At 39.1% G+C, this 12,490-nt stretch overlaps 2 protein-coding genes across 2 annotated transcripts; both read left to right on the top strand.

The window, feature by feature from the left end:
• Positions 1–4,607: 4,607 nt before the first annotated feature.
• Positions 4,608–6,555, top strand: LOC121881182 (complement component C1q receptor). The gene has a single exon (XM_042388845.1). It carries the CDS (start codon positions 4,748–4,750, stop codon positions 6,449–6,451), a length of 1,704 nt encoding a protein of 567 aa, XP_042244779.1. The 5' UTR covers positions 4,608–4,747; the 3' UTR covers positions 6,452–6,555.
• A 1,149-nt stretch (positions 6,556–7,704) lies between these two features.
• Positions 7,705–10,285, top strand: LOC121881143 (thrombomodulin). The gene has a single exon (XM_042388791.1). It carries the CDS (start codon positions 8,007–8,009, stop codon positions 9,156–9,158), a length of 1,152 nt encoding a protein of 383 aa, XP_042244725.1. The 5' UTR covers positions 7,705–8,006; the 3' UTR covers positions 9,159–10,285.
• The last annotated feature ends 2,205 nt before the right edge of the window (positions 10,286–12,490 follow it).

Raw genomic sequence — 12,490 nt, 5'->3', positions numbered from 1 at the left:
AGGCACAACTCTTGGGGCCCTATCTTACGCCCGGCGCAGAGCGGCGCTAAGCACAGCGCAAGTCTCTTTGCTATTTTAAGACCGACGCAGTTGTCATTTTCCCGTCCAGCACCCACGTTGTTAAAATAGCAATGGCACTTGCGCCCATCAGTGCGCCCATGGGCGTGTTGGTCTAAAAGTAAGGTGTGGTCAGGCGCATTGTTGGTGCATTGCTATCTTGAGGCAGCAGAGAGCGATTGCACTATTAACCAACAAAAACCTGGTCTAAAGTCAATGGTGCAATGTTTCACTGTTATTTTAAGGGCGCATTATCAGGACGGTAATATGCACCTACAGAGGTGGGGGGTGCACAATATACACTCTGCTTGTTACACACACAGGATGCGCAGCAGCGCACAAACATGCAAAAGGTAACAAATAAAAGGATTATAATGTGAAAGATTATTATTGTGTATATTAATATATTTTAAAAAATACATGTCTGTCAGAGTCTGCTCTCCCCCTCACCTGTTGCTGTGGGAATTATCCAATCATTCAGTCTCACTCTCTGCTCTGCCACACCCCTCATTAGTTCAACCACCTTCACCTGGCGCTCCCACCTGCTCATCATCTGCAATCAAGCCTGTATATAAGCTGCCTCGGCCCACTCCCTCCTTGTCAGATTGTCTACACTACTATGCTAAGTCGTCTTGCTTTCTTCACTGGACTGCCTTCCTGGTTTCTGATCAGCTTGTCTTCGACCATCGCTCCTCGTCTCTGCCCCGGTAAACCCACCAGCCTTCTGTCCCTGACTCTGAGTTCTGCCTGCCTGTTCCCTGGTCTTTGTCTGCTGTGGGAGTGGAAGATCGGGGTTCTATTTCCAGTGGCGTCATACTCCTTAGAACTGTGTTTCTCCGACCGTGCTTATATTGCCTTGGCATCGTGTGAAATAAAGACTACTAAGTTTATACCAGTGTCATTTGTGCTGCTATTGGGTCCATCCTATACCCGTTACACATGTCATAATGCTTAGTCACAATATTTATCAGAATTAACTAATCGCAGTAATGATGGATTAAATTGTTTAATTATTTGACCAAATCATGGCAACACATGTAGGTATTTAAACAGATGGACAACAACTGATCAGACACTGATCGTCTTTCTTGCTGCATCAATACATGAAGACATGAGGAACACATGAGGAAATAAATGAGGTGAAAACAATGATTAAACTAATGAAGGAAATAAATCTGCACAGCTTCTAGCTGCTGCCAGCAGCCGGATCAGAACCTTGGAGAGCTGATCAAGTCACAATAACTGTGTTGATGATTCTTTACATTAAATTAAAATTAATTCTTTAATTTTTGAACAATATTTAACAAATATTCTTTAACATTTTTGAGAGTACAGTGATCAGGTTTCCATACTTTCAGCAATTAAAACCTCGCTGATTTTAGCTGTTACTCCATGACTGAACAAAACGATTTTAAAGAAACCAAAGCTGTAATTAAAAAAATTAAACCTTTTCAAAAACCACACAATGATAAATTTGCAACAAATTAATGAACAGGATCTTAAACTGGTGGTCTGGGGCTGACCACGGGAGGGTCCAGGAGCAGCAGTGTGCTTGTTATGGATCGTGCGTTTTCCCTTTGTGCACGTGCAGATCCGTTGCCTCTGCAGAGAAGCGCTCCTTCTTGCTACTTGGCAAATGTGCCGTCATAATAGCAATCCGCCAAGGTGCAAGTGCACCTGGCTCTTAAAGGGAATGGGAGATGACACTGTAATTGGTTTATTGCATGTTACGCCGAAAACACACTCATGATTAATTAGGAGACTATGGACAACCTCCTTTGAGCCATGCGGCTGGTGCAGCGACCATTTTTCCGCCGTTAAAATACCAAAAGTGGATTTGGACACACCCTCAATGCAATTGCGCCATGTGCTTCAGACCGTGCACTTAAGATCGTTAAAATAGGGCCCTTGGTCTTGGAACTAACACTAGGTTAAGTATCCTTTTATATATTACATATATCAGTGTCTCTCCTGTACAGGCCTGGTGGGCCACCCCTGCCAGGCCAAAAAAACCCCATTTTTTTAATGCCAAAAATACACCAAATATCTATTCATTCGGAAATCAATAGCATTTGGGAGCCTCTGTGCATCGCTGTTCTGAAACTTGAGTTAACCTCTGTGTCGTTGCCTAGGAAACTCTTGGTAGTGTAGCTCCTTTTGAGGAAAAGGGCAGAGCTTAATGTGTGTGTTAATAGTGTGCGTAGCAAGTGAGCGGTTGAGTGAGTGTGAGCTTCAGAAAAGTGCAGAGGAAAAGGGGGGGGGGGGTTAGCTCCAAAGTTAGCAACAATGGGTTAGCCTAACCTGACAACGCTAAAAACAAAGAAACAGAGAACGGAGCTGAGTCTCTCCTGAGATTTACTCTGTACAGTTGTACAACCATAGGTAGTAACATTAAGTAAATAAGCTAGTGAATGTAAAATTGGCTTTTTTTCTTTTATTAACATATAATTAGAGTCATGTGTATGAAATGTAAACTTTAAACTGAGCATAAATGAATGCCATTATGTGAGTCTTGACTAGTGTTTCTGTTCAGCCAGAGCTGATGTACTGCTTGTTCATCGCTGCTTTATGTTGTGACATCATTTAGGCTGTAATATAGGACTTGAATGATTTGACTTTAAAGGACAGATCACTCTCTCTCATCCGAGACGGATGTTAATACCTGGTGTTAACAGGACCATAGTTTATAATTCTTTCTAAACCTTCTTGATACACTCAAAATGTTTGGTGGGCTGGAAATTCCAGAAAAACTGAATCTGAGGACATGCATGATTTTAATATGATAGCATCTTGTTAGATAGAAATGGAAGAATCTGTCTATGGAGAGGTCTTTGAAGCTGACTTTATTTAATTGCCTATGTGAGCTCAGTGGGTGGAGGAGTGTCTTACTTGACTTCCTGTGATTGTATCTGGGGCATTTTCTGTATTTAAACAAACACAGGAAATGGCTGGATTCACGTGAATGTCCCTGGCATTCAATCTACTTAAACACACACAGTTGAAACACAAGGGTCTCCAATCCACTTTGCAATATGAACAACCAGTGTTACTCATTTCTTTTCCTGCTTAAGGTAGCCATGCGTTCGTTTCTGTTCACCCAGTCACACTATACTTGAGTACAGGAATCCTTGAAGAAGAGCACAGCAGACAGAATGCAATGGTGTGTGATTGCTTCTTTGTTCATCTGTTATTTAAGATATGAGTAAAGGTGATTCAATTTAAACACATCATAACTCTACAGTAGCAAAACCCTCTTTCTCCCCATTGCAATCAGCAAATGTTATTACTTTCCCACTCCCATGATTCATCAGAAAGTAGAATACTGGTTTGGAGTAATGTTATTGTGGAAGAAATAATATAGGCAAAATGGAAACATTGTTGTTTACAGTCTTGGGTTTTAAGTACTGTATTCAGGCTCACACTGTAAGAGCTTAATGAGAACCTTTATTAATCCACATAATTTAGGGGACAGTAAAGAAAGTGTTTTTTTTGTGTGTGTGTGTGTTTCTCATAATGTTGACTTTAATCTTCCATTGTGTCCCATGTTATGTTTACTTGGTATAATTTATTTGGGAGAGAAAAGAAAAAGATGGTATACTTTTGGTTTCTGCACAGCAAACATACATACATCTGCTGTGTAGGGGAAAAAACCTACAACCATCTCTTAGATGATGGATGTCAGGATCATTCATGAACTTCCTGAAAAAGAATCCCATGGAGGATTCTTCAACACAAGAACTCTATTTGTTTTAAACTACACAGCAATGACTTAAGTAATACATGCCACTCTATACCATTATTTGTTTTTTATTTATTCACTTTTTTTATGGTAAATGTATGTAATTTAAAAAAGGAGCCTCAATTGGATGACTAAATTGTCATTTGTGTTGTTTTGAACAAGGCATGGGAGTGAACAATCATACATACGTTTTCATACATAAACACTAACTCCCATCAATCCCAGGAGCCAGGTCCCGTACCACTCTTTTTAAAATAAACCTCATCTCCTACAGTACAACAGTCTGTATTTTAGTACTACACCCACAGAGGTAAAGCATAAAATAGTTTTGTCTTTACTCATGATCATACAGTTAGGTGCACAATCAATAACATAATAATAGTTATCTATTACACACGTTTATATGCATGATATGGCAGATTATGTAATAAACAATTTATGACACTGAATGATTACAATGTTTATACTAATACTATTAATAATAAAGTGTAGGTCGACTGTAGTCTAGGAGGTAGCATGGTGGCAAAGGTCGCAGATTAATTCCCAGCTGCAGCTATTGTGCGTCTATCCACAGTGTCCGTTTGTTGTGTCAAAGTGTCCCTGAGACTCTGACCCCTGCATGCTCATGTATTGTAACTCACTACAATTAAGGGAGTCAGCTTAAATGTCTGAAGCCTACTGGTGCCGGAGACATCTGGAGAAGCAGTCAAAACACTACAGAGCCTGCCATTGTTTTCTGTTTCAAAACGGAACTGTTCAGCAGGGCAGAGAAAAAGAACCCATAACTCCTGCAAAGCATTACTTCCGTCTTTAGTTTGTGTCCCAAACAGGATACAGGAGCATGAATGTTAGTTTCAGACCCACACCACTTGTTTTTTGGCCACATATTGGTCAGATTTAACTCAAAAACTCCCAGGGACCCTCTGGATATCAGTTAAATTGTTGCTCTCCATGGCAATTATGTTGTTGAGTTTTCTACTGCTGCTTATTAACAGCTTTAAAGGATCATATGGAGCTGAACATGAAACGCTGTGCACTTCTAATGCCTGCTTCACTTTACATATGGACAAGGTGGAGTTTGAGAAGGCCCATCACAACTGCGACCACAATGGAGGTTATCTGATGACAGTCAGAGACAGAGAAGAAGAGGATCTGCTGCAATCGTTTCTCTCACAGATCCAAAGACATCAGGACAAGGGCCTCAACTTTTGGATTGGATTAAAACTGCACAGAGGGGACTGTGTGTTAACTGATAAGACTCTCAGGGGTTTTAAGTGGGTATCTGGGGAGGAAGATTCCCACTACTCCAACTGGGAAAAGGAGCCTCTGGGCACATGCACTGAGCGATGTGTAAGGATTAATTACACTTCAGGTCAGAACCAACTGAAATGGGCTGATAGCCCTTGCAAAAGCCCTGAATTTTATGTATGTAAGTTTTATTTCAAGGGAATGTGTAAACCATTGGCTTTGCTGGGGCCTGGACAAATAACCTACACTGCGCCTTTTTCAAAGGAGCCACTAAGAAGTGAAATGAAATTGTTTCCATTAGCAACATTTGCGGAAATTTCATGTGGTGACCAGCAGAAGTCTCCTTACGCTCCTTACTGTACCATCATTGACGACACCTATCGTTGGACTGACCCGGGTCCGTTTTGCAAAACAGGAGAGCAAAACTGCGCGATCGACAACGGCGGATGTGAACATTTGTGCCACACGGACGCAGACAAGGTTCGATGCTCATGCAAAGAAGGTTACGACCTGAACAATGATGGACTTTCTTGCAGGATAAGAGACTTGTGCGGCGTTAACACCTGTGAGCATCAGTGCGTAATGAGGGAGTCAGGATATTCCTGCAAGTGCCCAGATGGGTTCAAACTGGATGCAAACCAGCGCAACTGCTCTGACATTGATGAGTGCCAATTACAAGCCTGTCTGGATCATGTATGCGTAAATACGCACGGCAGTTACACGTGTGAGTGTAGTGACGGCTATGAAATGGTCGACGGTAAGTGCAGTGATGTGGATGAGTGCACGCATTCAAGATGCCAGCACAGCTGCTTAAACAGCTTCGGCTCCTTTTCCTGTTACTGCAACGACGGCTTTACTTTATCTGAGGACGGCCACTCGTGTGTGGACACAAATGAATGCATCAATAGTCGCTGTCAATTCAAATGCGTCAATACTGCTGGCAGCTTCTTGTGCACCTGCCCGCAGGGCTTTCACCTGGATACCACCGGAATGACTTGCGCTCCAGATGTGACAGCTGCTTCATCAAATGCTGACGAGGAAACACAAGAAAACCTCACAGAGTCTTTAACCAGAACAACAGTAGAGCTCCAGCACCAGTCCCCTCATACTGACGCACCGCCTCCAGACCTGGTGAACGTTACGCACGGTGATAATCGGGGCAACGAATCTGCGACTGCTAGTCTCGCCAAGACGATCAATTCCAGGGTGATAATCTGCGTCCTCGGTTCGGTCATTCCTTTGCTGCTTTTGCTCGCAGTGACTCTGGCTATAGCAATTTTTCGTTGCAGTCGCTCCAAAAAAGAAGCCAAGAAAAATACCACAACAGATGGCTACTGTTGGGTGTCGTCTGGTTTGGACCCGCGTTTAGAGAAACTGTATGAGTCCATCCTTACTGATGACCTATGACCTGATAGAGATGGAGAAGACTTTGTACTCGGATATGTTGATTAATATGTATTTATGTAATTTATGTCTCTCTCTCTCTCTCTCTCTCTCTCTCTCTCTCTCTCTCTCTCTCTCTCTCTCTCTCTCTCTCTCTCTCTCACACACACACACACACACACACACACACACACACACACACACACACACACACACACACACACACACACACACACAAGGGGCTAAGTGGGATATCAAATTATTACATATCAAATCAGAAATCAGAGAAAGTTTAATTGTCCACCATCATCTTTTATGTGGCTCATAAGTAAAAGTACACAATACACATAGAGTGAAAATGGTAAATAGTCTATGTTGTGCAAGAAGTAAAGCAGTAACAAGTAAATATGTGAAGGTGGTGGTGTGTCTTGTCATAAAAAGGGTGTGAAGGGTCTTACAGTTTATGATGTGGGTGGTTTGTGTTTCACTGACATAGTTAATAATCCAAGACAGTGTTAATGAAGTAATAAAGGATGTGATGTTGAAAGTGTGCATATCAATTTTCAGCCAGCTGATTTTGTAATTTGTCTTGTCATAACTGGCTGCTTTTATGACATTTTATTAATATATGTAATAATGTATGTAATGTATGATTCCTGTATGTAATCTTCCCTGTTCTCGAAACCTGTTATCACATTCTCTACAGTTGAGTTCGACAGACCACACTCATTGTTCCAAGAACCTGCTGTCTTTACTGCATCATTCAGAGGAAATAAAAATGGGTTGGCCACTTTTCAATACCTTGGGGTAGTGGTGGAAGAAGTATTCAAATCTTTCACTTAAGTAAAAATAGCAACAACACATTTATACTATCAATACTCCATTGCAAATAAAAGCTCTTTATTCAAAATGTTACTTAAGTACAAAAGTATAAGCAACAAAATGTATTTCAGTATTAAAATTAAAAGTATGTGTTGTGAAGAATGGCCTCTGTCAGTGTTATTACTGCATTATATGTTTGGACCAAGCATTGACATGTAAGTGGTACTTTAATGTTGTAGTTAATCAAGCTGGGGCTCATTTTAACGGCTTCATATACTGCTGAGCAGTTTATATATACACAATATCATACTTTGTATCGAAAAAGCTAAATTTAGTGGAGTAGAAGTATAAACTTAAAATAAAATATATATATATAATAAAATTAAATTGAAATTGTCAAGTAAAGTACTGTAGTAAGTAAGTAAATGTACTGTAATTGTAAAAAAAAAAAAAAAAGTGATAAAATGATATTTCCACCACTGCCACAGGGATGTATTTGTTCACAAATACAACTAAACACATTTTACTTTCTGAATTGAGTTTACATACCTGATTATGCTGATGTGACTCTGGCGCAATAATAAAAATTCATGTACATCAGAGTATCCTCAGCCCTTAGTTGGGCTGGAAAAACAATGTAGTCTAACTTTATCTCACATCCTTCCTGTTTTCAACTTTCCTTCCGCAGTAGGTAGCCTGGAGCTCTAAATTCTCCATGAGCCAGCCACCATTTTGACATCATCTACTGCATGACAACATGGCCTGTTTGAAACTGACTGTGTTTGTACCTATGAAGGTAATGTCTTTGACTATTTTTATGTCATTTTTTTTCCTATTTTTTATTAAGACAGGAGTTTGCATGAAGCAGACTGGCACTTGTAGGCCTATATGTGCTGGGGCTGACTGCATAACTGTTAACCAGGACAGAGTGGATTTTGAAACAGCTGAAGAAACATGTCGTAACAGGAATGGAGAATTAATGACATTTCAGGCTGAGACGGATGAGAGCCTTCTTGACATTTTGAATCAAGAATTGTATGGGAACTTCTGGATTGGACTGCGTTTACCAGCTGACGCCTGCAGCAACCTTTCAGCTCCACTGAGAGGCTATGACTGGACCTCTGTTGGTGTGCACAGGAACTTTATTCCATCCTTCAGCACCTGGAAAGAGAATGTTAAAGTCTGTTCTCCACACTGTGTGTCACTTTCAAATGATCAAAAGTGGACCGAGAGGCTGTGCTCAGACAAAACTGATGGGTTTCTGTGCAAAACAAACCACAAAGACGCATGCCAGGTACAAGAATTATCAGATCCAAATGTTTTCCAGAGTTCTAATGGCTGTTTAGATGGTCCTTGTGAGCATCAATGCACAGTTGTCAAAGGAGGTTATATATGCTCTTGTTTCAAAGGATATATCCCAGATAGTACGGACCCGAGGCAGTGCAAAATACACTGTGCAGAGGAGATTTGCCCTTTATCATGTGAGTCGCGTGATGTATGCTCCTGTCCAGAAGGCTATATAAAAAATGAAGATTATTGTGAGGACATTGATGAATGTTCGATGCAGGAATGTGATCAAGAGTGTAATAACACTTTTGGAGGTTTTTTCTGCTCCTGCCGGGAAGGATACATACTTAAAGATAAAGTCAAATGCGTCAAATCGGGGGGCAGTCAACATCTTGTCGACACCCCTCAGATTGTCACAGGTTTTGTGCAGCCAACTGCTAAAAATAATACTCAGAAGGCCTCCTCTGCATCTGCTGGTAGTTTTATTTGGATATGGATTTTTATTGCTGTGGCTATGGTGGTGTTAATATGTGTGGTAAGGTTGTATGTTGTTAAACGTCAGAAGCACAGAGAGAGAAGTTCCAATCAAAAGTCTGCTGCTGTTGACAACACTGACTGTTAAATCCAGTCTAAAACACTACTAGCATCGATTCCACTGGTTGTATATATTTACAGTCTGTGAGACTTGTGAACTTTGTACTCTGTTACATTTATCAGTGGGCGGCAGTTACTGTGGTTACTTGGACTAAGTGAGCTTTTACAAGCCAAATGTATGCTAAGCTTGTAAATATATGATTTATGATGTAACATGAAACTATTTAAATTTGACAGAAATGTGTTAATTTGGCAATGTTTCAAATGATTCAGCATATTTAGAGTAGTTTTTGCAAAGAGAAAGGAAACTATATCAATAAAAATAGAAATTGAATCAAAATTTAAATCAGTAACGGTATGCAAATGTAAGCAATAACATGTAAACTGTCAGCCATTCTCATTTTACAAGCTTAGCATAACATTTTGTAAATAAAATGTTATTCTGCAAAGCAATTCTCAGGTAAGACTGACAGATAAATGTGCAGAAGTCAAGGAAAAAGTAGTCTCACAAAATGAAAATCCTATGGTAAAAGTGCCAGTTTTCTTGAAAAGTTACTTATCTGAGAATTGTATGTAAGTAATGTAAATGTACTGATACATTCCAATGCTGTCTCCTTCGTTATATAGACACTCATATTTGAGCATATGCTTGTTGTAATTTTGGTGGTGTGACATGAAATTAAAGTATGCATTGATTTATTCATGTATAATGGTCCATGCTGTATACTGTAATCTTCTCTTAGAGTGCCATCTACTGTGTTTTTGAACAAACTGCAAAGGAAGGTGGAAAAACCCAGCTAACGACACACATGTCTTTATCTTGAAATCATCTCCTGCATTGAAGCACCTACAAGTGATGTGCATAATTCTTCTTAGTGAATCATGTTGTAGATAATCATTTGATGAGAATTTATTGCTCATTCCAGTACAGCATTACAGTACAACAGGCGTTTTACCAAACAATACATTTCCAAAGGCAAATAGGTCTTTTTAACAGCCATTTTTGATAATAACCATAAATTGATAAGATAACACCTGTGCTTTTCACACAATAACAAGTAATAAAGTCTGCTGTGAAAAGGCCTGTTGCATCATTTATATGTTGTTAAATGTTACAATATTTTTTATATAACTTTATTTTTCAAAATGCGAGGGACCATAGTGACATGAAAACAAAAAGAAAAACAAACAACAACAACAACAACAACAACAATAATAATAATAGCAAAAATTATAAAAGATAAAATAACATACAAACACACATATACAACCTCCAAGCCCCCACACCTCCTCCCACTCACAAATGTTACAATCTAGTTTCAATTTTTGCTTTAAATTTTTTATTTCACCAACTTTCTTTCCAAAATTACTTTTTTAAAATTAAAATTAATACAGTGGTTTTCTGTAAAAAACTTTTAAAAAACAACAAAACCCCCCCCCCAAAACAAAAAATGTACAATAAGATACATGATATTTTTAAAATGTGATTCCTCTTTTCCATAACTAGAGTCACAAAAAAGTGCAAGTAGTCCAAAGGTTGTAATGAATTTACCTTTTAATTGCTCTTTGATACTACGATAAATGGATTGCATTATCCTGTTGCTAATTGCATATATTTACATGCAGTAAATGGTTGCTACTTTCACTGGCGAGTGGTACCAGCCAGCACTGTGGGTCAGTTTCAGTTTCAGCTTCAGTATTATTGATAATAACTTGTTCAAATGAGACTGTTGTGCTCAGTCTTCTGCATATTTAACCATCTGCCTTAATTTTAAAAAATGTACTATCTGTTGAATAAACAGCACAGACTTCTTGTTTCTACCTGAGGCTCCACAAGGTCAGAGGATAGTCATGACCATCACCCTGACATGTAGTCTGACAACCTGGCATGAAACAGTTCTAGGTTTCTTGAATTTAGCCTGAAGTCTGCCAGCAGAGGGCAATAGACAAAATCATTAGGCACAGTAGTCAAGCATTATTTCTATGTAAATTTTGTTGTAGTTTCCTACAGATGCCACTAGATGTTACTATAGAGAAATATTTTAGTGAGAGCGCCTAAGAAACCACCAATAACGAAATAACACTTAATCAAAGTAACATACAGCAGAGCAGCCACTCCCTAAAGATCCCAAAACTGGAAGTACTGAAAGTCTTGAGTTAATATGCGACCTTGTGGCAACTGGGAACTAATAGGGCTTAACATGATCTTACACAAGTTAAAAGATCAACCAATTCAACTGTGAGGTGACCCAGAAAATCCAGCTTGTAAACCCAAGCTGAGGAGGAAACTTTGAACATCACTAAGTGCTGCCTTTATCTAGTTCAGTTATATGAGTGTTTCCATCTCTCAAAACAAACACACCAAAACAAACACACCCGATAAGACTGTTGTAAAAGGAATTCCAGCATGACTCAAAATGTTTCAGTGAGAGACTTAGCTTTAAAGGATAGGTTCACAAATTTTTAAGGCTGTATTAAAACAGCAGTCAATGTCAATCAACAGTCAATGTTTTCCTGTTCAAAGAGGGAATTTGGCACTTAAAAGACTGTAACTTTGAAAGATACTGACTTGATTTGACTCATTTGGATGGCTGAAGCTTCATATTAGCTTCAGGTAAACTTTTAAATACATTTTTGCACAGATGGAGGACTGTAGTTTTTGTCCCCCATTACTTACATTAAAAGAGCATTATGAGGGGATCTCTTAATAGTCAGTATGAACAGGAGGAATGATCACTGCATGAAAAATGTGTCAAAGTTCATTGGGACACCTGACAATTGTTTTAGCACAGACTTTAAAAATTGTGAATCTATCCTTTAATTTGAATGCTTTCACAGTGTATATATGTGGTCCCACGGTTTTTGGAGACCAAAATAAATTGAGCAAATTAACCTAAACTAAAATAAAATCATATTTAATGTTGCAAAACATTTCAGTTAGCAGCTGAGACTCCATACCTTCCTTGATGATGATGTGTCAGGCCTGTACTACTACTGTCTTTACTTACTTTACTATACTAGTTTGTTTTGGTGGCTTTTTGCCTTCAGTTGAGTCTTGAGCAAGTGAAATGCATTGAGGTCAGGTGATTCTGGGCCAATTTCATGCCAAAACCAGTACTCAAATTGCACTGCATCATCTGATCTGCAATGATATTACAATATTTCATATTTATTACTAATTTGGAACATTATAATTGAATTAATTGAAATATAAGTATTTAACCATTCCCTCTATGAATCTGCTTAAGCACACATTTGTGCATACACATACCACTCATTAATTAGTCTGAGAGGGTGGAGGTGGAAAATTGCATCCGTTTCTTTTGATTAGACCAGTTATTGTCTGTACAGCCACTACTA

This window comes from Thunnus maccoyii, chromosome 16 (genome assembly GCF_910596095.1).
Source record: "Thunnus maccoyii chromosome 16, fThuMac1.1, whole genome shotgun sequence".
Taxonomy (NCBI): Eukaryota; Metazoa; Chordata; class Actinopteri; order Scombriformes; family Scombridae; genus Thunnus; species Thunnus maccoyii.
This window is presented reverse-complemented; position numbering and strand designations above follow the sequence as displayed.